At 42.1% G+C, this 24,714-nt stretch overlaps 1 protein-coding gene across 2 annotated transcripts; it reads right to left on the reverse strand.

The window, feature by feature from the left end:
- Positions 1–1,322: 1,322 nt before the first annotated feature.
- prkcha (protein kinase C, eta, a) lies at positions 1,323–23,562 on the reverse strand. 2 transcript variants are annotated; one of them, XM_034575418.1, is made up of 14 exons: positions 22,888–23,562; positions 17,951–18,014; positions 16,185–16,338; positions 16,059–16,093; positions 15,881–15,963; positions 15,019–15,148; positions 14,805–14,938; positions 14,570–14,701; positions 14,146–14,319; positions 11,492–11,646; positions 6,333–6,471; positions 5,252–5,440; positions 1,958–2,104; positions 1,323–1,806 (listed from the first exon to the last, which is right to left on the reverse strand). In XM_034575418.1, exons 1-14 carry the CDS (start codon positions 23,236–23,238, stop codon positions 1,657–1,659), a joined length of 2,037 nt encoding a protein of 678 aa, XP_034431309.1. In that variant the 5' UTR covers positions 23,239–23,562; the 3' UTR covers positions 1,323–1,656. The 2 variants fall into 2 exon arrangements, with proteins under 2 accessions (XP_034431309.1, XP_034431308.1); XM_034575417.1 differs by having other exon boundaries at positions 14,570–14,704; positions 22,888–23,528.
- Positions 23,563–24,714: the final 1,152 nt, after the last annotated feature.

Raw genomic sequence — 24,714 nt, forward strand, 5'->3', positions numbered from 1 at the left:
TTAAAACACGGGGATCTTTTCTCTGCAGGGGTCGGAGGCTGAAGAGGTAAACAGATGTGATGTGGTGCCTGAAGACTTCCTCCCTCTAACTAACAGGAAGCCTCCATCTCCGTCCTGTGAGGTCGACAGTCTTCATATTGCACAGGGTCCACGAGATCCCACAATGCAATCCAAAATCTTTTTCACCCCTTTGTTGTTGTTGTTCTATCAGTTTTAATTTATCTTACCAGCGGCACACAGTGTACTGAATTCTTGCTTCTCAAAGTGGCACAAAAAAAACTTGATTGTCACTTCCCGTTTCTATCAAAGGCGAGAGTAATGACGCTGTGAGGTTTCCTGTTTATTCTCTGATGGTTTGCAAAGACAAAACGAGCTGCAGAAGGCCTCCACCACATTACGGGCCTACTGCTGCAGTATCAAAGTTATCTCTCTGTACCTCCTCCATTTTGTTTTCTCACACAGAGGCTGGTTTAAATGTTCAACGAGGAGTCAGTAACTTGTTTGTAATGTTTGAAAATCTCAAGTTTCTGTTACCCAGGCAGTCTGACCACGGACCTGGAGGCTTTCACTCAGTGTTTGTTGAGAGAGCAGCTGTGAGTTACCGTCACACAGACAAGAAACTCATCTGACTCTGGTGATTGCCATCTTACTGTCACTCTTCCTTTGTTCAGGTAGCTGTGTGGTGAAATCTCAAGACTTCTGGGTATTTCACAGTTGCCATGATTCACTTCAAATAAAGTTCTTGCATCATTTCCAAAATGCCTGGCTGTTCAAATCGTTCGTCATCGGTGCAGATGGCAAGTTTTTTACCACAAAATCTGGTATGATTCTCTAGAGAACCCATTACATTTTGGTGCAGATCTGGATCATGTGGCAAATCCAGGATTTTTTTTCACAACATTGTCAACATTTTCCTTGAAGTCTGAGAGAATAATTCAGGGATTCATGGATCTTGATTAGAAAAATCTGACATTTTTAGGAGACTGATATTTATGAATGTGTGAAAATTGGTCAATTAAAATGTCGGGTTTCATTCATTATGCTCTACTGTTTGACATTCTAGTTCAAACTTTAACCATTTTCTATGAAGTTGAATATAGTGATGTTTTTTGCTGTTTTCTAAGCAAAATGTAAGTTTTTGCCTATTATTTTGAAAGTGCAGGGACTCAGCTCTGCTTTAGCCAGTCTGTGCTGGTCTGTGTGTATTTGTATTTTTCCAGAAGAGCGTCACGTCATCAAGAAACTATTTCATCTGCTCACTCAGTCCTTCCAGGAATTTAACTGGCTACAGTGCTGAGAGTGAAAAATGAGACACAAAACCATTGCGTTCCAAAAGTTGCTTTTTTCATTTCAAGTAGCAGGAATCAGACTCACAATCTGTGTGAGAGCAAATATTTAAAAAAAAAAGATTCTGTACAATACAACTTTGTCGAACAAATTTACAACATTTCAAATACAACGTTCCTGCACTGACGACTGCATGAATGTGTCCCAGTGAATCTTTCATGAAGTACAGGAGTGCTTCGCTCCGTCCTTTGCATCCTCTGGTGAACGTGTCAGCGTCATTCATACTATACACACACCTGGGAACTGTCTTAAGACAAAGCCACAAACACTGACGACAGTGAGGCGACTGGTGGATCAATGAGGAGACTTCTAGTTCTCCAGCAGTTCAGGCGAGGTGAAGGAGAAGTCTCGAAACTCCTCCTGGTTGATGTGGGGGATCAGAGGGTCGTCCATGGGTGTGAGCGTGGGTTCTTCCTGAGTGAAATCAGGGTCAAAGTTGTTGACGTCCTCTGCCGTTTTCTGCAGGAGAATAATTGACGATAATTTAACAGCCGCAACGTTTTGGACACAAGGTGAGAGAGTCAAACACTACGTAATGTCTGCCGAGAGTCTTCATGATCACTTATACACACACTATCACGCCATCAATAAAGACGTTCATGTGACTTACGATCCTGGGCTTGAAAGGTGGCTCTAGTTGTCTATGTTCCAGTTTCTCCCAATCGATGTCGGCGAAGAAGGCGTGGCTGGTCACAGCGCTCTCCCCGCCCTCCGAGGCCACACAGCCCAGACGCCAGGTGGGGTTTTTGGTCAAGAACTGTGAAAAATTAAAAAATGGATGAATTCACCAAAGAATAAATAAGGAATCCTAAAGAGATCAGTGTATTGTCAAGAACAGGAACAAAAACAAAGAAGGATCACATTTCAGCTGAGTATTGTTCCACAATCTATTGAAAGTGAGGTAATGTGATGCATGTTACTCAACTAGATCAGACTAGATTTGTTTTGGAGTGAATCCAAACTAGACTGGAGCCAGGAGACATCCAGTCAAACCCCACCTCCGAACAACACACCCACAGCGTCTGGCACCTCCCACCGTGCAGCACACAGTTCAACTAGGTTCAGTAAAGCAGGAGCCTCGGCTTCCTGGTGCCTTACACAACAAACAATAGAACAAGAGAATCACCTTTTGAACTTCGACTCTTTCCTCTCCCACTGAGGTTTATAGGTGGGAGAGGAAAGAGGGAGACGCCCGCACAAAACAAACTAGAGATGGGAAAATTAAGTGCTTATCTCGCCTCTGGGAAGGAAGAGTGGTGTTTTGGACAGTTCTGTCTCGGCCGAGGACACACACACACACACACACACACACACACCTCAAGGCTGGCGGTGACATTCAGACTAGGCCAAAAGAACTGAATGAGCTTCCGTCTGAGCAGTGACAGCAGAGCAAAGTCACTCCAGAGATTAATATGCCTTATCTGCTCCAAGCACAATTAACTACCAGAGACTCGGCCTCAACGGCTCTCGATGCCTCAGCAAAACTAAGTCCAGAGATTAAAGAGAAGGGGAGGTGGAAGAAAAAGAGGAGGGGGTGAACTTTAAACCCTGGTGTTTTGAGCAGTTTAAATGACATACCCCTCACATACCAATGATAGTTTTTAGAAACATACAACAATGTTTGGATTGATCTCTAAGCAGCAGCTTTTTCCATCATAACAAACTTGCAGAGACTTGACTCCTGTTTGACTGAGGATTACAACTGGGAACATCAACCCGTCTCTTTGAAGTTGGGCCAACAAACATTATGGTTTAATGCCAATACAGCTTTGTGCAGGGATCTGTAGCTGCAAGCATGCATTTGACAGTGTGATTTATAGCTAATGGTGTAAAACTATTTAAAAAAAAGAATGGCACTCAGTACAGCGCATACGTATGTTCGCTAAAGCCGAACAATCCTACGCACGATTGTCTATGTCTTAGCGTTGAAATATAAAAGAACAGATGAAGTGGTCTGATTACCATAATGATTTGTTTGTCATAAAATATAGAAAATTCCTGGATCTTCCCCGTCATCCACATCAGAAAGTAATCATTACTTTCTAATGGGTTCTTCTCAGGCCCAGGCAGCAACCCTCAAAACAATTTAGGTGGAAAACATTTTTGCGGTTTATGTGTGATCAACCAACAAACAAACAATGGAACTAGAATGGCACTTGGTAGAGCGCATACCACCCCCGAGGACCAACAGTACCCTGGAATTCAATCAAGCTGCACAATAGTAAAAATATCAGCCCCCTAAACATGAAAAACGCCCATCCTTGAATCCGGATCCGCACCAAAATTAAATTGGTTCTTTCCTGACCCATACCACATCCTTCCACCAAGTTTCGTGGTAAACCTGGTAAATCCTGTAGTTTTCCTGTAATCTTGCTGACTAACAGACAAACAAATGTAGACGAAAACGTAACTTCCTTGGCGGACCCCACCAGTACCAATATGCTCCTTAAACCTGGACAGACCAGCAGGGGTCAATCAGTTCAGGAGAAAACAAACTGAGGAAATGCAGAAAAAAAACTGTTCCACTGACGCTGATGCCATCTTTCCATGGCTCCACGTCAGCTCTGCCATCCTCACCACCAGACACGCCATGTCAGCGTTTCTTCCCAATGAAGCCGTTCTCCAAGACACCAGCGGAATGATACGGAGAAATTGTTCTTTGATTAATCAACTAGTTAACTGATGAGAGACAACTGTGATTGACTCCATTCACCATCTCAGAATTCTGTATTTGATGTTTTGTGTCATGTACATTTAGCATCTTTAGGTTTTAGACAACAGTATTTTACCCTATTTTCTGACGTTTTATTGACAACATGGTCAATTGATTAAAAGCTTCTCTTTTCAGTACTGTATATACAGCATCTTTACTGAAAATTGGCTTGTTATTGGGGCTGGACAATAAAACAATATCAATAATTATCACCATATAATTTCAATAAATATCAATATAACAAAGGCTCAATATATAATATCTATGCATTGTGAAAGCACATAAAGGAGGTATACCAAATTATTAATCTACCACAGATTTGCTAAATATTTTTAAGTATTTATCATTCTCTGATGATAAAGAAGAAGTGGCAAAATCTGTGTATATATATATATATATATATATATATAACAAACCAACAAACTCATTATTGATATGTTCTATAGATTTCCATCCTCACTAAACCGTGAACGACATGATGACTCAACTCCATGAACCCGTTTATAGGAACATGGAGAACCTTGTGACGGCTCAACCTTCGGTATAAATAGCGCCGCGCTGTTCAAATCCACTCACACTGACATGCATCTTTATGTAATATGTGACACTGGAAGCTGTGACACAAATCAGTGAGGGGGAGATTGGTTCCAGGTTCTAAGCATTAGCAGTAAGGGCAAGGATAAGAGGAGGAGAAGAGGGTGCAAGGAGAGGAGGAAGTGGAGGGAGGAGATGTATTTATAGCCCGTGTGCTGTGGCTGGGCAGTGGACCATGCCTTAATATAGTTATGTAAGAGAGCAGGGCCAAACAGCTGGCTGGCACAGCTCCACGGGGCTGCCACTCACTCTGCAGTCAAAGTGTCTGAAGGGCAACAAATACCAAACCCTGATCACAGACGTCCACGCCCGAGCTGCTCAAACCTGTCACATCCTCATATATCTCACTGCCGGCTCATGTCCCCCAGTGAGAAATTGATTTCCTTCATTAGTTCAGTTTAAGAGAAAAGGGCCACAAACATTTCCGGCCATTGTATAAGTCTGACGGAGGTGGTCTGAGGAGAGTGAACATCTGCCAAAGAGACAAATACTACAGCTCAGCAGACCTGGCTCTCCTCCAGCTTCATCCACCTTTATCCACCATTAAGTTTCTACTGCCACTGACTGAGGAGACACAGTTAATAGATGCAGACTCACAGCTTTCAGGATGTTCACCGCTTCTGCGCCGAGCCAAGACGCATAAACGATCTCTTCATTGAGGATGGATTCGAAGAGGTCGTCTTCGTTTTCCGCCTCGAAGGGGGCGTGTCCCGACAGCATCTCGTACAGTAGCACCCCCAGAGCCCACCAATCGACAGAGGGGCCATACAGCATCTCCTGCAGGATCTGCGGGGAAACATCACCACAGCAGTGCAATAAAGTTACCCATCGGTGCTCAGCATGGGAGAGTCTGAGCGCGAGCGTCAAGAGGCTCAGTGAGCAGATGTGTGTTTGATTAGTGCGTTTCCACTGAGGCTACACTGAGAGGTGTGTGTTGAGAGCAGCAAAGAGGCCTTTCATAAAACCAGACGCTCGAAATCTCTCAAACACAGGGACACAGACTTAATCACTTATCCTGAAATCAAACCACGTCTGTAAACTTGAATTCTGATGAGGGGATTAGCGATGGTAGCGAGGGAGAGAGGATGGGAACATATGAACTCAGAGAACCCGATACAGGAAGCTGCATGTGGTTATTTTAGTCTTTGATGCAATCTGAAGAAAATTCCCGTATCATAAATGTGGGGGATAAAAGGATCCAACAGTTTGTAGTGAATACTCATGAATGTGACTGCGAGTTAATCATTATGTTACAAGTGTGGTTGTTCTCTTTTGTAAATTTTTGTTGTCTGTGTGTTAGGTGCCAGGTGTATGCAAATATTGGTGATATATATATATATATATAGATATGGTGAGTGGACCATTTCCCTGCTCGATGCTGATTGGCTGCCAAGCAGATTTATAACCAACCAAAATGGTGATGCCGGGGGGGGGGGGGGAGGGGGGGGGGGGGGGGGGGGGGGGGGGGGGGGGGGGGGGGGGGGGGGGGGGGGGGGGGGGGGGGGGGGGGGGGGGGTGGCGGCGGGGGGCGGCATCACTGTTTATCAGTTTCATTGTAGTTTTCATTGTAGGATAATTGCCTTTATTGGCTCTATTTGAGAAATCAGTGTTTCCTGTGGCTGCTTGGAAATGGAGGGAAAATTGGACCGCCTATTTTCGACAGGGCGTAGGAACTGACCTCTGGGCGATGTAAATCCTGGGTCCCGCAGAACGTTGCCGTGGCCACCACCGTCAAATATGCATTCTTTGCACATGCCGAAATCTGCAGTTTGCAGTGTCCGTCTTTGTCAAGGAGAACGTTGTCCAATTTCAGATCCCTGCAAGGCGAGACAAACAGACAGAAACAGAAAGTTCGATATTTGTTTTGATGGATCAACATGTGAAACAGTAAAGGCTTGAAGCTAATCAGAAGAAGAGAGAGAGAAAAAACTAAGTCCAGTCGCTGGTGTCATTTCTAATTATATCTGAAATGAGGTGAGGCAAAAAGTCAAGGTCCTCTGAGGACAGTGAAGTTTCTGTGGCAGCAGGAGACATGAACAGACAAAACCCTGACTGTTAGCAGCCAGGAAAAATGTGATGCATTCACTGACCACTGAGGATGGCAGGACGGAAAAAGTGCTTAATATTTATTCTGCGTGCAGGGAAATAGCAAACTTGAGCTATTGTTAATCTTTTAGTGAAACAGGTTTAACTTACATTGAAGTAAATTGTCTGTTGTCACTTCGGCTGGAGGTAAATAAAGGAGGACTATCATTGTTTTGTTAAGAATAAATTTAAATGTATGTAAAGATTTTGAAACACATTTTGTGTTGGTTATACGTTTTTTTTCCTAAAGAAGTGAATTATAGAATCTGAATTATACCTTAACTACATATTTTAAAATGTATAATTCTTATTACATCTGCTGAACATCTGCTCCTCCTGCGGTTTCTAAGGATATAGAGTGTCATAGTCTATGCCCACTTGTAAAAATGCAATTAGGCTATATAAATAAAACTGACTTGACTCAACAGCTAAAAATGATTATTACCTCTATGAAGGAAGTTGTATTTTCGCCCCCGTCCATTGGTTTATTTGTCGGCAAGATTACGCAAAAAATACTTTTTTCAAACTTTCTTTAACATTGCGAGATATAGTGTTTTTACACAAATTTAACCTGGGAACAATTCATGAGATGAATTATTTAGGGGACTGATATTTAAGAGTGTTTGAAATTTAGTGCAGCTTGATGGAATTTTAGACTGTTGGCCCTATATGCGATCATTAATTGCCACTATTTATTTTTATTACAAACTGTCTTGTTTAGTCTGTTGTGTTTTCTATGTTGTTTCTTTGATTAATATTTCTTATTTTGCCCCTTTTGAAGTGTACATACTCATTAAACATAGATATAACAGTGTGCCTTAATTATTCATATTAACTGAATTGAAAATTAAATCTATATTAATATCGGTGGATGTATGTTCCTGATTGCTGACAGTGTACGTGGGTGTGTCCATAAGAAAACACTGGAACAGTCTCGTGTCAGCTGGTGCTTTGTCATCTGACAGAGATTTAAACTGTGCGAGCTGTAATCTGTGATCAGGTGACTCAGACTTTACACTGAGGTCAGTTTACAGACGCGACATGATTGAAGCCAGACAGAGCTTGATACTTGATAATAAAGAAGGTTCATGCTCACAAATTACAACAATTGGCACATGAACACAACTTTAAAGAAACTATTATTTTATGTCTATGTCCTTTTAATTCCAGACAAATACTATTGAGAGGTTTCTGGTTGATTTCCTCAAAGGAAGAAGACAAAGACAGAAACAGATTCTAAATGTAACAGTGATATTCAAGCGCTGCTGCTTTGGTCGCATTAATCTGGTTTGCTCTAACATAAGCTGATTGTGTAACAGTGACTCATGAAAGGCACCATAAGCACTCATTCACTCATGGTAACTGTCTAGCGCAGCAACAGGCCAAAACAGACCAACTCTGAGCTCATAACCACTCGCAGCACTGCAGCACACCATTCAGAGCATGTAAGGACTTAATACAGCAGGAGAAACTGTGGCTGTATGCCTCTGTCAACCGGTGCAGTTTCAGTCTGCAAACATTTTTTTCCCAGGTTACAGTGACCTTTGACCTTGACCACTAAAATCTAATGAGTTCATCAGTCCAAATGACAGCTGATCAAACTGAGAAGAAGGACAGACTTGAGATATTATGTTCAAGAGTTGACATGTTTTTTGAGGCCACCATAACTTAGGCCACCCAAAAGCTAATCCTTGGGTCCAAGTGAACTTTTGTGCCAAATTTGATAAAATTCACTCAAGGCGTACATAAGATATCGTGTTCACAAGGCAAAATATGTCTTCTCTGAGGTCAGAGCGACCTTGACCTTTAGCCTTCAACCACCAAATTCGAATCAGTTCATCTGTGAATCTAAGTGAACGTTCGTACCAAATTTGTGTTCACAATAATCAGACGTAGAGACAAGCAACCATTTGCTGTCACCAGCGCAGAGGAATAATAAACTTAGGGCCAGTGAATGCACCAGTATAAGTTTGTGTCTGTGATTGTCCTCTTCAGATATATGAATATGATGTGTTTTATAGACTCTCCAGCACAATTATTGTCCAGTTTTCTCTGAATGTGTCCAGCGAGAAATTAATCTTTAACCCAGACAGTTTTACTAGCACGCTCTCATCATCACCCGCCACACAGAGCAGTACATCACCAGTATATGCAAATAACCTTCTGCATCTACAGTATACAGTGCTCCTGTGCTCCTCCATCCACCCGCCTCATCAGACTTGGAGAGCAAGTCTGTCGTGAACCTTCACCTATAGGAAGTGGGTCAGTCGACTGCTGGGGATCCACGTTAACACTAAACATCTGGAATGCGATAACCCTGAGTCAGTGAACTTAAGAAGAAGCTGAAGTAACATGAAAATTTCCAAAGAAGAGAAGAGGAAGTGACTGTGACGCACCAACTGTGTAGTTCGACTGTGGTTAGAGGACCATACTACATGTGGCAGCAGATTAACAACTTCAGCTTTTAACACTGTATCGTGAGTCGGTCGATACAGTGTGTACAAGTGTTTTGTGCATTTTGCACGATGGATTAAATCCTTACGTTTTCAATTTTTGTTATTGCATTCGCCAGTCACGTTATGTTTTCGCGTGTGTTTGTTTTTCTGTCTTATAGTTAGAAGGATTATGGAGGAGCCATTGGACAGATTATTGTGAAACTTATGGGTCAGAGAAGAACCAATTAAAATTGTATCCATAATTGTTTTACTCCACTTTCTTTTAAATTAGGAAATATAAAAAAAAACAAAAAATATTTATGTTATTTCTCAGGGAATTATTCATGGATCTCCTTCATGAGGGGACAGCTGGGTCATTGTCAGGTGTATGAACACTATGGAGTGCTGTTCCAGTTTGTATTATTTTGAATAGTTTATTCTCTTACACAGTTGAGGGTACACCACAAGTCCACACCTCTCTGTCACGTGTAAATCCATTTGTACTGAATTGCATTGCATTGAGCAACTGTTCATAAATATATACTGTGCTTTTACTTCTCTCTTCTCTCCAAACATTTGTCAAAGAGGCTAAACTCAGATTTTAAATACCCTTGTACCCATTGTATTGTTTTTTTAACACTAAATCATCTTCTAGAGGACGACAGGAAACATAGACACACAACAGCGTGGCCATTTGCGAGCGACCATTTGGGCTTGTTATTTTAGTAGTAGCATGCAAACTGCGTGTGGTCTCTTAAGGTGACATGTCATGCTTTGTGGTGCAGGCTGACAGGGAACACAAGGACCACTAAATATAACTCAGGATGTACTGTTAGTTCACATGATGCCCCCCCCCCCGCCTCGTTATCATCATGATGAAGTGGCACGAGGCCCACTGCTCTGCCACCACATGCCTGACTACAGAATACACGGACATATCTGAGACAGGAGCAATAACAGGATCACCATAGAAAATCTGAACATTCACTTCAATTTAGTACTGTTGTGCCCTCTATGATAATCTGTTATTATCCTGCACCTGCTATCAAAGAGTATGGATAGGAAACTGCATATAAAAGGGAACATTTGGAGGGTCAGGGCTGCAAGAGCTTCTCTGCAAGACCTTTCCTGTCTTATCCACCATTTAAAGCACTTTACAGAACATGTTGCATTCATCCATTCACACACACATTCATACAGAGTTTTAATACACATTGCTTTTTCTATCACACACCATTCAAACACTGTCGGCACAGCTCTAGGGGGCAAGGACACTTCTGAATCCAGACTGGAGGTGCCGGGGATGAAATCCCCTACCACGGGATTAAAACCAGCTACCATCTGGCTTATGTCTGCGATGGGAGTGATGGAAACATGACACCCGGACAAACACGCTAATTTGGCAAGACAGAGAGGTGAGAGAGCACGTTTGTGTCGTCAAACCTGGATAAAAACAGAAAGGCAAACTCCTCTGCTGGCAAAGGGGAATGAGTCAATCGGTCTAGTTTAGCAGGTAAATCTGCATTTAAATAACCTGTGTATACATTCTAATTTTGTACAACCCTCTCAAGCCGCTCCCTTCTACAATTACTGATGGAAAACATTTCTCGAAGGGAGAACCTGAATAGTTTTTGGAGGAGGATGCAATGTGACCACAGAGGCAACAGATTTATATGTTCTATGGCCTAAAGGGCTGCACTGATGCTCCCACTGAAATGGGAAGTGAGGAAATAATGGCCGAACAAACGCTATGAGGTCAACACATCCATCTTAAAAGAGTACGCCGGAGATTTTTTTACGTCCCTCTCATGAAGTTGGGAAATTTGCAAAAGACAAATGGTCAAAATGCAACAGAGGTCAAAGTACAGCATCCAAAAGGTCCTCCCCTCTTCTTCCCTTGTTCGACCACGTTTGTTAAATGTCCTGAATCTTAAAATCTATGTTTTAAGTTCATGGTCTCCAAACCCACATGGATACATGATCCTAATTTTATTATCAGGAGTTATTATTTTTATATTACCAGTTTTTTCTCCCTCACAACCAAAATATAATCATCTATTTTGTTGTATTGTTATTTTCATTGCTGTAGCGTTGCAATTTATTCTATGGCAAGGACCTTGTATTCCAACTTTGCAGAAAAGGTGCAATATAAATAAAGTGTGTTTTGATTTGAAAATATTATTTAATCACTAAAAGAATTGACTAAATGACTCGATAAAGTAATAAAACTATTCATTTTTAGATTTGGAGACATTTCTGTGGACATATTTTCTACTCGATTTGATTCCAACTGTTGCCTGTGCTCCTTTGTTCCCACCTGTAGATGATGCCTTTGCCGTGCAGGAACATGAGAGCAGATGTGATCTCTGCCGTGTAGAAACGTGCTCTGGGCTCTTCAAACTTCCTGGACTTCTGGATGTGAAACATTAAATCGCCGCCATTCACAAACTCCATCACGAAGAAGAGTCGGTCCTGAAAGAGAAACAAAACAGGGAGATGACATTCACACAGGAGCCTCACAGAAGATTCCCCCCTGTTATTAAACAATCAACGAGCCAATGACCACGGGCGTGTCGGGATTGCTCCGAGGAAGACACGCGAGTGCTCCTCGTCAATTTCACTTGTCTGTTTAATGGATTCCTGTGCAACTAACCACAGTTTAAAGTCAGTCGGGCAAAAAAAACCTGATCAAACCCATTAATCTTTCGTTCTCATTACAGGTTGCGGTCGATATATGATCTGGAAAATGAGACCCTGGGGAAAAAAAGACTGCAGCAGGACATGATGTACAAATCTTCTTATAAAGCTTCCTCAAGTGTTCAGGACATTCAGCTACAGCTTCTTAACTGCTCTGTGGCTCAGTGGTCGGTTTTTTAAAATCCTGAGATTACATGAATAGTGTCTGATAAATATGTGTTGCACATGCAAAGCAGGCAGCGCTCTGTGTGTTGCAGCTGTACAGATGAGTAATTCTTTAAATCCCCATGAGAACAGTTAAGGTTTGACATATGAGGCCCAAGGCTCAAGTGTTGTTTTTCTTTTACTAAATTAAAACATTTTATGAGAGAAATCTGTCTCTGCAGATGCTTTTTCGAGGGATGGATGTTTTTAGTCCATACTCGGTTAATGGTGCTTCTGGGATTTCCAATGTTTAGTTAAACCAAATCTGTTTTGCAAGAATTTCTCCAAACCTCTGTGAACTCGATGAGCCAGAAGCAAGATTAGATTTAATTTGATGTTTGATGGTTACGAAGACTAACGCTGATAAGCTGCCTTGTTGACGAACAAGTCTCCAAAGACGCAGACGTTTGGTGAAAGTATCCACTTCACCACAGTTGAAACCACGACCCTCATCACCTCCCCCGCTCTTTCCATGCACACTTACACTCATGAAAATAGACTTTGAAGAATCAATATATAATCATTCTAATTGAAATATAACAGCATTTAAACCACAGATGATTTTATACTTTTAAAAGACATACTTTAAAATTAAACTAAAGCAGATTAAGAGTCTACGGTCTCCTCTCAAACAGGAGACTGGAGAACTGCTGCCACCTGCTGACCACTTCCTGCAAAGCAACATGGAAACCAAATGGCCAGAAAACATCAACCGGGGTGGGGGGGGGAGCACATCTAACTCAAACGAATGAGTGACTGCCTCAGAGATTCATGCACCCACATACAGTGGAGGAGGAGTTGTGTCTGTGGTGCTCACATCGCTCAGAAATGACATAAAGCATCAACGTCCCAACGACTTCTACTGAAGACACAGACCCAGTACAAACTTAATAGCTTTTAGAGTTATAGTGACACTGTTCTAAAGCTGCTCTTGATTTATTAAATGTCCTTTTTCAGACTTATAGGATCCACAAATAGAATCCCATTACCCTCCATTGTACCAGGGTGGTTGCAGAGATCTCAAAATGGTTTTCAAATCCAAAAGTATTGGTGTGATTTGGTTAACTTTTGTGAAACGGTCCATCACAGCACTTATTGGTCAGCAAGGCAGTAAGAATGAAGACTGTATTCCTCCTGTTTCAGCAACATCATCTAATGTCCGCAGATCAGACATTATTACAAATATAAAGAGTGTGTGTTTGACGCTCTGATCTCTTTGTTTGCACATTACTCTTGAAATAACAGAACCTGTTCGTGCAACAACTTGGTCTGCAAATAGTTCTCAGGAGTTTAAGAGAGAGTGTTTTCGATAAACGATCATATCAGCTGCACTGCAACAAATCTAAGAGTCTTCAGCTTCAGACGAGTGGATCTGCACCACAGCATTCATCAATAGGTACATTTTCAACAGGTATAATGTTTTTGTTTGGTGTGTTTGCACTTTCAGACTTAGCAATAAGTACATCTACAGCTGATGTCAATGTCATCGGTTTGGTCATGAAATGATGGTGGATGAGACATCAGGCAAGATATCAGAATTCATCCTCAAGCATTTGATGGTCTCCAGATATTTCAATTAAAAAAACCACACACACACACACACACACACACACACACACACACACACACACACACACACACACACACACACACACACACACACACACACACACACACACACACACACACACACACACACACACACACACACACACACACACACCAGAGATGAGGAGTTCATGAAAGTTTCTCAGTGGGGAATGAAACCAATTTTACAAAATAAGTCAAATAAGTCTTCATAGTATCACCCATTCTGAAGCAGATTATCACTGGTACAAAAATCTGATCTAAATAATTTTATTTTGGATATATATCTTTTCTACACAGCCATCTGGCGACCACCTGAAGTTGACCCCTGTGGAGGTCGGGACGCGGTTTGAGATAGATAGATACCTCCCTGAATAAGTGAAAACAATGACCTGTTGGTGCCAGCAAAGGAAAAGTCTGACGACCCAAAAGCTTTTTTACCATCGATATATATTTACAGTGGCCATTGAACATTTCACTGACCCGTGTCTGGAAGCAGCAGTACAGCTGGGTGAGGTAGGGGTGACAGCGAGCCAGTGACAGCACCCTCTTCTCCGTCATGGTGCACTCCACATCATCGTCCTGCAAAATGATGTCCTTCTTCAACACCTTCACAGCAAAAACTCGCTCATTGGAGTCAAGCCTCGCCAGCATCACCTGCAGATCAGAATTCAGACGTGTTATTCAGTGTCACCATGATGCTGAATCAGAATAGGTGAGGTTTATTTCTATAAGTAAATATACAGTATATTCTGTTGATAGGAATACTGACAAATAACTTTTAACACCTACAGGTACATTTTCTAACTGGTAACCGCGTCCCTTGGACTATCTTTGCCATTTATCACCCAGGTCATCATTTCATTAGCATTTACTAATAGTGAAAATAATCTCTTGTCCTTCCCACCTTTCCAAAGCTGCCCTTGCCCAGCACTTGAAGGAACGTGAAGTCTGTAATGCCGAGTCGAGGCGTCTGCGACTGAGATTCTGTACTTTCCCTCCTGTCAGAGGGCTCCCTCGACTGCCCCGCGCTTTTATACTGTCAGGACAAAAACACACAAACAAAAACAACACTTACATTCAGTTAACAGGCATTTAAACCATTTGAATCAGTTTGACAAAGAAAAACTGAGCCTCCGTACCAATGTGTCTTGTTTAGCGAGTCCTCCCGCCTGCAGACCCATCTCTGCAAGCTTATTGGCCAGTTCCACACTGTTGACCCCACAGTTCGGCGCCACGTTGCCTTTGCAGCGGATGTGAACGTTCATTTTACAGACTGAGGAGAGATAGAAACAAAACAGGACATTTGAGATCCTGATTTTGAATTTGACCGGTGAATGTTGAAGCGGGTCTTACTTTTACATTGCAGCCCCTGCCTCACGATTCCCCAGAGCAGGGAGCCACAGTGGTCACAGAAAGTGGGCGACTTGTAGTTGTGGATCTTGAACATGTGAGGGAGGTTGATGCTGAAGCCTTGGGTTACGGGCTGCAGAGAGAAGATAGAGGCACTGTAAACAAACAACTGTGGATTGCCACAGTATGTTCACCAATGCGTGTGTATCTATGTAATCTATTACATAATTCAAGAAATCTGTCTGTATGTGGCTCGTATGTCTCGAGAATCGTTCATCTTAGGGCCCAAGAAATGTTAAATCAATTTTGAATAAACAGGTGACCAGCGCTCTGTAGCAGCGACGGCTGGAACTCATCATTTGGATTTTCCAAAGAAGCAGATACTTCTGCAAAATATAATTTAAATGATTTAAATGTCTGGTTAAAATGCTAACAAGTGTATTTATGGCGACATATGCTATAACCATCATGTGTGGAAAATTACAGCAGATTACTGTGTTCTAGCTCAGTGGCCACTTCTGAAAAGAAAGAGGAACCAGTCTGCTGGTAACTGCAGGTGTTATTTAGATGTGTGTGTGTGTGTGTGTGTGTGTGTGTGTGTGTGTGTGTGTGTGTGTGTGTGTGTGTGTGTGTGTGTGTGTGTGTGTGTGTGTGTGTGTGTGTGTGTGTGTGTGTGTGTGTGTGTGGGTGTGTGTGTGGGTGTGTGTGTGTGTGTAGGAGGGGGCTATCTAACAGGCTATATTTTTCACATCCTGTATTACAAAAGAAAAACCTGCTTGAAATGTGTACAATAACAGCGACAACATGGAGGACGACTCATTAAGTTGAATGAAGTGTGTGAAGCTGACAGTTCAATTATTGCTACCTTCTCTTTTGCCGGGCTCTTCATGCGCGGACACACCGTCACGACCTGCTGGTGGCATCGTTTGTGAACCACACAGGTACACACTGAAAAGACAACCAGGCAAACTCATAACTCACGGCTGCACGTTCAAATAAACTGTGTCTACGGGCAGAGGAGGAAGAAAAGGAGGCGTACTGACCCTGACACTGGTAGCCCTGCTTCCCAAACACACCCCTGTAACAGAGAACAGAGACACCGTCAGTTTACAGTCCAGACAGACGCGTGCAGCGGGCAGCAGTGACCCGTCGTGGCTCGACTTGCTCACCAGATGAACTCTTTGCAGTGAAAACAGAAGGTGGGCTGGCGGAGGAACGTGGACATGAACTTGTGCCCGTTGACCTGGTGGATCCTCCGTTTCACCGCCCCCTGACGCTTCCTCGTGAACTGCTTGTGGGCTCTCTCTTTCACGATGGCATCGTCTGGAAATGGGACAAGAGCAAAGGTTTGATTTCTAAATCCACAAAACTAACTCCTGAGAGACAAGGTTTGGTCATATAGAGCTGGTCGCTGTCTTCGTATGCAGGGGTTTCATTGAATTAAACATCACAACTTATGCATAAAACAGGTCACAGGACTCTGTACATCACCTCTTCGCAGACTGTTTCAGGTCATGGTTTATTTTCTTCTTTTTTTTTTTTACCCACAACTTCATTTTTTTGGTTCACTCTTATTTTCCTATGCTGTCATTTCTGGCCACAGCAGGCATCTTTTTTCAGCTAAATGAAAACCACAAAACATTCACTGTTCACCACCTACAGAAATCAAAAAGCAGACAGAAAGAAATTTGCAAATAGCTGCTGAAGAAAGTGAAGCACTTGGCTACTAAAGAGCAAGATATTTTCTGCAAGAGTTGAAGTATAGATTCAGAAGATGGAGATCGGTTGTTCCTTATTCACCGGATGTGTATTTACTTTATGAAGCAATTGATTATTTAGTAAATTAAATGTCTGAAATGTTTCAAAAGTGGCTTCAACTTTTTCCCAGAGCTCAAAGCATCTTTAATTTACTAACCTACAACCTCAATTTAAAATTTTAAAAACATGAAAAAACATTTTCATCATTTTCAAATACTTTTTTATTCACTGTGTATTTTTAACATTTAAGGATTCATAAACTAAAATGTATCTGCCACATACCGATATCTTCAAATATTAACAAGTATTAACTTTTTTTTTTTTTTTTAATGTGACATCCTTCCCCAAATATACACCTATGGAATCACTATTTGTGTCTAATCCCTTAAGTATTTATACCACACTTTACATTTAGATTCTACCTCTTCCTTGAACTGAACCAGCTTGGGTAAAGATATCACAGAAGAATTATGGACAGCAGCCCCACAGGCTCTTAAAGTTAAAAGAACTGCATCAAGTAGCAGAGAGAAGCTTTGCATGTTGCAAAGCTTTGCATGTCGGCGCTCTCTTATTATTCAAAAAAATATTGTTGTTTCATGAGGTTAGGTTTTGAAGCCTGATGACAACTGAAAAGAACAAGGAACTAGTCCCCAACAGACCAGACTTCTCCTTCCAGAAACCAACAAGGTCACCCCCCCCCCCTCGCTTATCTGATTTCAAAGGCTTCCTCCCATTGGCCAAACGATCCTGTGTGTGCACATGTCCAAGCTACAGATGTGTTCAACACAGACGTCTGAAGAAAGCAAACTGCAGTGGAAATGCTAACAATGGCGTCAGCGCTGCCCTACCAATTTGAGCCCAACTAGTGGGTGGGGCGTGCATGTTCCACGTTACTTGGTGACGTGGACACTTCACGGTGAAATAGACAGGAATGCAAACAAGGTGTTTCAGACACAGAGTTTTCTGTGGGGGACAAAGACTCTGTTCGGCCTCTGTTACTTTGCAGAATTTCGACATGCAAAAAAAAAAGCTGCACAACACCCTGAAGAAAAGGGAGTAACTCGACGACAATGAAAGTGACTGAGTTAGCAGAAATGTCAGGCACCTCGGTTTAAGAATGTGTGAAAACAGAAACAGAAGTTGGATGGTGGTGATTGAAGAAAAGTCAGAACCGTACCATCAGTGAACGATCCAGTGAGTGTGATGAGGACAAAGACTTTGCCCTCTGGCTCCAAGTCCATCTGCAGACACAAAAACACAGACACACAATATTCATATAGGTGATGAGAAACAGACCCGACAGATATTTAGATCTAATACAACTATTTTAGGCAAATTCATTCTAGAACTACAATGGAACTCGGAGCACATACCTCTGCCGAGAACCAACAGTCCCTTTAAATTCAATCAAGCTGCACCAATGTTCACACACTCATAGATATTGGTTGCAGTGTGCCTGATTTTTTTTTTGTCAAGATCCATTAATTATTACCTGAGAAACTGGTGAAAATGTAAAAATAAAACTCCCTGTCTGCAAAAAAAACTATTTCCGTGGGGGAGTTAATAATCCTTAGTTGCAGAACTGATTTAAAAACCGTCACTCTGTCAGTATTGCTATATTGTATGTGCTGTGTTTGATCTATTGCTGCACAGGCCAATGATTGTTTCCAACTCAGTGGACAAAACAGTTTTATACTATTTTGTTAATCTCTAAATTCCCAGAGCCGCCCCTTTATAAATATCTGAAACTATTAAGGACACAAACTAAAATATATTTAACAAAAGGTAAATGACTTAAAAAAGGCATATTTGATTATTTTGAAACTACTGGAAACTTTGAAGACTTTTTGTTTGTTGGCGCAAATACATGAGATTGCGTCCATTTGACAAAAGCATCATTCCTTCAGCTGTTCTGCTTCACTGAAGATGCACATATAAGTGTTTTTTTTTGCATTCTTCTGTGCCTATGTAATGTTGGAGGAATCTGGACGCCCTGACAGAAACAAGAGAGCACGTCAGGCAGGTCAGGCTGGTTGCACAGGCTGATGTTCAGCTGTGAATGACGACGATTCATGGGGACGTACAGAGCGGATTCTTCTTAGCGACGGGAAAACAAAGCGCGCCTACTTCCTGCAACAACCACGGAATGGAAACTTAGGTCACTGAACGCTCAAATTAAATGTGTTGAAGTCACACACAGACTCTGCCTGGAAAATATTCACTACCCACATAACAAGAAAGATACATTAGGAAACAAACTGCGGCTCAGTCGGTGCATTTCGTGGCTTAAAATTGAAGTAAATGTTCATTTCACTTCATCAAAAAGATGTTGACTTTTTCCCCTGCTATACCTGCTGATATCTTGTGTCTCAATCTACAATCTAGACAACAAGTCTGACTGTGAAGATTTGTCCTATCAGAGGCATCTTAATAACTAAAAAGCTGTTGTGCATCAGGGACTTTATGATATTCCCTCTCCCATCAAATAAGACACCTCAGCTGGACAACAGGAGATAAATTAAAAGGTCAGGTTCATGTTGTTTGTTTTTTTTAAATTAGAGGTGCAAATTCACACTTTGAGTTTCTCAGCCTCCCCTGCAGCCCAGCAACAAAAAAAACACATTCAGCAAAAACTTTTTTTTAAATTTATTAAAAACTGGAACTTTGACTTTGCACAGAATAAGGAATGTGAACTACATTGCCTGCCCCCCCCCCCCCCCCTCATCACTTTTATTACCTCTGCCAAGGAGGTTACGTTTTCACCTCTGTCTGTTTGTTTTTATGCAGGATTACGCAAAAACTATTTGGATTTCTTCAAAAACTGGGCCAAGAAAGATCCCATTATAGTTTGGAAAATATAAATTGCGTCATAGGACATTTTGACCAAATTCTAAAGGAATAATTCATTGATGAAAACTAACTAATTTTTAGTAAGTATAGGAAATTTGGCTTGATTGAATTGAAGGGGACTGTTGGGCCTTGGTGGAGCTACGTGCTCTACTATCTGTGAAGGTGTTTCACCTCTCATCCAGAAGCAAGTCCAGTTGCTTATGTAGACTTGTGCACCTCCTGAAAATATGTGCTCTACTCAGTGCCATTTAATAATGACTTTAGGAAAGGACATGTGGACATACAACAGCAAACACTTGGTATTCACTGTACAGATAGATATGATTGTGAGCCTATTCTTTAAGATGGAGCACACATGATGTATCAAAGATGTGGGACATGATGCTGTAGTTAAAAAAAAGCAGAACATTTACCAGAGGAGGAAGTTTCTTCTATTTTTAAAACTGGGGCCCATTTCAGCCGAGCGAGCAGCACACTGATGGAAAATGTCGAGGAGCCATTATTAACCCACTTTCCGTTTCAGTGTTTCTCAAGCCTGAGAGACTACTCACACACCACAGATACATGAACACTGACTACAGTCAAAACCTTTTGATTTCCAATAAGTGAGTAAAAATTCAAAGATGTCACAATGTGGTGTCATGAAGTAGCAGGTGGGAGGCCAAGGAAACTGACTCTGCGTGTTTAAAAATACAGACGGTCGATGTCTCAGATGGATGATGTCAGTTTGTTTGTGGGGTTTGAGATAAATGGTTAAAGAAATTATTAAACCGTCTTATATCGACTTATCTTGTATGTCTATATAAATAAATATATGTCTCCATATATAGGTTTCTTATTTATCTACTTGGACTTAAATTACACAGTACTATCTATCTATCTATCTATCCACGAACCAACAGAGAGACAGTGTTTAGCAGTGAGCCCTTGAGCACTGATCTGTGGTGGGAACGCTGTGATAAACGGCAGCGTGGGCGTGTTAAGGCTTGTGCCGCATATGTGAAACACACCAGCCCAGCGCCGCTTCTGTACAGCGCCGAAGAACACAGCCTTCACTGTTGAGATTTAGCCGAAAACAACTTTGAGGACGTGTCTAGAGGTGACAAAACCAAACTGCACAAACCAATCACATGTTCTAAAGCTAAAGACCAAGCTCCACCGTTAAAAACCACTTCCTCTCCATGCTCGGGGTATCGCTGAGGGTGGGCTTCAACATTTTCCCACAGAAGTTTCACACAAAATGAATTTCTTCACTCTCTGACGCTTTGAGGAAATGGTGGTGATCAGTTGTAATGAAATGCATATCTTGACCAAAATAAGTATTGCTGTGTTCAAGTGAAAAATGAAGTAAATGCTGTGTCACAGACGTTTACACAATGTAGTATCGTTCCGGTATATGAGGTAATGTGGTCAGAAAGATAGATGTGGATGGTCAACGTCATCTTTTATTCATTTGTATTAAGTTGGTAATTTATGGGCACATACGTTTGTGATATTTCAGCATTTGTCTTCAACCTACAGTGTTTTACAAGCTTTTAATGTTTTTCTTTTGTCTGTTCTCCTCTTACTGTAAAGTCCTTGTTGTCACTTGTTGTCATTCTTCTGAAAAATGTTGCTTAAATGACAAAAGCTGTATCGGCTTGAGGAGAGTATCTGAATATTAGAAAAACTCTGCATTTAATGAGAGTTGTGGTACGTAGTCGATACCACCTCAGCCTCCTCCAGGCCTGGACAGGTTCAGGTTACAGTCAGCAACACCTGCAGTGGCTTATAGTGCTAAGGGGCTCAAAGTAAGAGAGAGGAGGGAAACTCCAGTTTAAAACGGGCAGCTCTTTGTTTGAGTCTGGATGACACAGCGACTTATAGAATACTTTACACAAGACATTTAATCTGAGCTTTGATGACGGCCCGTTATTCCCTGAATTGTCCAGTGTGCAGCTCTATCTTTAGAGACACTCTCAGTTCCTTAACGCCTCCATCAACCTATTCCGGTTAACTTTATGCCCGGGTTACTTCTGGAACGAGAAGTGATATCATCATATATTTTATAATACAGGGAGGTTAAATGTTGTGTAGGCCTGGGCAGCGTGCATGTGTTTGTGCACTCTGCATTGTGGTGTAAGTCTTCAGAAGTAGAATTAACACCTCTGCAGAGAAGCAACGTTTGTGGTTTGACTGGTTTCAGACCATATTTGCTGATGATTACAGTGAAGTACAATACACTTGGTACAAATACCACCAGGCTGACTGAGGCCCCCCAACCCCGGACTAATGCATATGGATATATTTAATATTCGACTGACTGATTACAGATCTGCAGCACTGATGTGCAGTAACAGGTCCTGCATTAATGTCTAGCAAAGCAGAGGATTTCAACTCTGACTCGTTTGTATATGTGTCGATATTGAGATGACACGTAAGATTTTAAATTAATGTAATTATCATTATAAATTAGCATTTTTCATTTTAAACTTTTAGATGAAGTATATTATTGGCATGTGAATGCATGGTAAAACCACACGGTGTTACATCATCCCTCCCTCCTTTAATGGTTAGTGGGGTGGAGGGATGGGTCAACTGGGACCCCTTGGAAACACGTGCTCCTGGGCCCCCTAAAAGGTCGATCAGCCCACGTTCAGAGCAATAAGGGTTGGACACATGATTTCTGCATCACTTTCCACCGGAGGCAGATATTTCTTATTGTTGGGGAGGACAATAAACAAAGAGAAAAATGAATAGATGAAAGAAAAAATTCTCCAGTGAAAGGGGGACACACATATATACTAAAGTTCATACTGTACATAGTATTGTTCATGTTGCAAATATATCTTTCTAGTGTTTGTAATCTTTATACACTGTTCTACATTTTCAGCTGATTGCTAGTATGTTTAAACCAACTGGACAATAAAACCTGATTCGGATGTTTAAAAAGTTATATCATTAGAGTTATAATAAATATAATAGCTACCCGTAGCCTATATATGTGCACTAGTAAAGAAGCAACACACATTAAGCGTATCATATCCCTAATTAGATTTTGTTTTATGGAAGAGGCAGATCTCCAATATGTTGCCGTCAGTGAGTAAAAGTTCTAAACATTACTAAGACTTCCATATATATATATATATTTATCTATATATATAAATATATCAACATAGATTGATATCTTTGCAATAGTAGTGAGGGAGGGGGGCATCTCTCTGTTACCCCCAGGATGGAGGGGTCCGGACCCCCCAGTGAACGCCGCCCCTGCTTCCCACTCACCCATCCCTCGAAGGTCTCCCCGCTGTTGGAGGTCTGGATCAGGTCCTCGAACTGGATGGTGCAGTTGGCCACGAAGTCGTCGTATCCGATCGGCGTGTCGTGGAACACCGCCAGCTCGATGCGCCGGCCGTCGCTGACGTTGAGGCAGAATTCCTCGTTGTAGGTCGGCGTGTTGCTCTTCTGCTTGGTGTGGGTCTGTCCGATCTTGTAGTCGTCCACCTTCACCACGATGTAGGGGTCCAGGGCCGGCTGGGCTTTGTGGAAGATGACGCTGTGGCGGAGGGAGAAGGTGGTCGGCTTCAGGTCCACCGCCTCGCCGATCCGCAGCTTCAGGTACCCGTTAAACTTCATGCTCGGAGCGGTACAAGTTTTAAAAAAACAACACAAAAACAATAAGACTTTTTAAAAAGTATATAAATCCACGCCTGCTTCACATAAACTCTGAAAAACAGCAGAGATGTGATAAACTGTCATAATCGTTCCACTTTGCGTTAACTCTTGCGCACTTTTGCGTCCATCCTGCGCATTGATCTCCTGTCAATCTGTTTCAAGAAGCTTCTGTCAATAGGAAGAAGCGACACGGACACGAGGAGGAGTTCCGCATAACTTCACACGAGTCAAACACATAACACACACACACATAACACACATAACACACACACACAGGCCGCAGCGGCTCCACCTGTCACTGACGCCCCACTGTGTCATATGATCACATTTGTAGTTCCCGTTTCGAAAGAGGACTCTGCGACTACACTGACCATGATGCACCGCTCCGTCCCCTGAAGGTGCTGCGTTCACCTGTCCTCTGCTGAGGGGGGAAACTGTCGCCCTCTAACGGCTGATGTGGTGAACTACAAGACAGGACATTGAGTTTCTTTCTTTCAAAATCACTCGAGTTTTATTGTAATAACCTTGAATCCAGTGGTAGAAGATGATCCATCACTCCATCAATTCATCATCTATCCGTCCATCCATCCATCATTCCATCCATCCGAGATCAACACGACTGGACAACATCTTTGTTTGTTTGTTTGTTTGTTTGTTTGTTTGTTTCTTCCTTACCTCGAATCCATCCATACAGAAATAATAATAATAGTAATAATACAAAAATTAAAGGCAGAGTAATAATATTCTTCTTCTTCTTATTATCACTCTCCCATTTCTCTCTCTCTCTCTCTCTCTCTCTCTCTCTCTCTCTCTCTCTCTCTGCCCCCCCTCTCTCCCTCCCTCTCTCTCTGTCACTCTCTCTGCCTATCTCTCTCTCTGTCTCCCTCCCTCTCTCTCCCTCTCTCTGTCACTCTCTCTCCCTATCCCTCTCTCTGTCTCCCCCCCCTTTCTCTCTCTCTCCCTCCCTCTCTCTCTATGCCCCCCCCCCCCCCCTCTCACTCTGAGGGTGCTGCCTGCTACATCCATAAACGCCACGATCAAAGTCTCCACTTTATTGGTGTTAGACTTGACCTCCGACCCCACTCTCTCCCCACTCCACATCTCTGTGCTCCAGCTGGTATAAATAAAGAGCCCGGGTCCCAGATCTCTACACATCCCTGGGATAGAGACTGTCTTGTAAACAACCTCTCAGACGTGACCTCACGGAGCAGAGAGGGGCTTTAATGGCGAAGCAGACACAAAGTGGATTGCCCCGACGTACAACTGGATCACACTCTCATCCATCAGGGACAAAGGCTTGAAACTTTCTGTAAGACCTGGCGGGTTAAAGAACAACATTTTACGCCTGAAACTGGAGGTAAACAAGAGTAAACATGCTTGTACACCTCAGAGTCAAGGTGTTTCAATCGTATTTTCTTGCTTGGAGAGAATAAGAAA

Source organism: Hippoglossus hippoglossus, chromosome 22, assembly GCF_009819705.1.
Source record: "Hippoglossus hippoglossus isolate fHipHip1 chromosome 22, fHipHip1.pri, whole genome shotgun sequence".
In the NCBI taxonomy this organism is placed as follows: domain Eukaryota; kingdom Metazoa; phylum Chordata; class Actinopteri; order Pleuronectiformes; family Pleuronectidae; genus Hippoglossus; species Hippoglossus hippoglossus.

Bases quoted from the DNA above. Each gene is read 5' to 3' on its own strand.
- prkcha (XM_034575417.1), bottom strand. From the start codon at position 23,238: ATGAAGTTTAACGGGTACCTGAAGCTGCGGATCGGCGAGGCGGTGGAC. The intron at 15,149-15,880 runs GTAGCAATAATT...TTCTCTCTGCAG, and splicing joins AGAGCCCGGCAAAAGAGAAG to CCCGTAACCCAAGGCTTCAG. The intron at 14,939-15,018 runs GTAAGACCCGCT...ATCTCTCCTCAG, and splicing joins GCAGGGGCTGCAATGTAAAA to TCTGTAAAATGAACGTTCAC.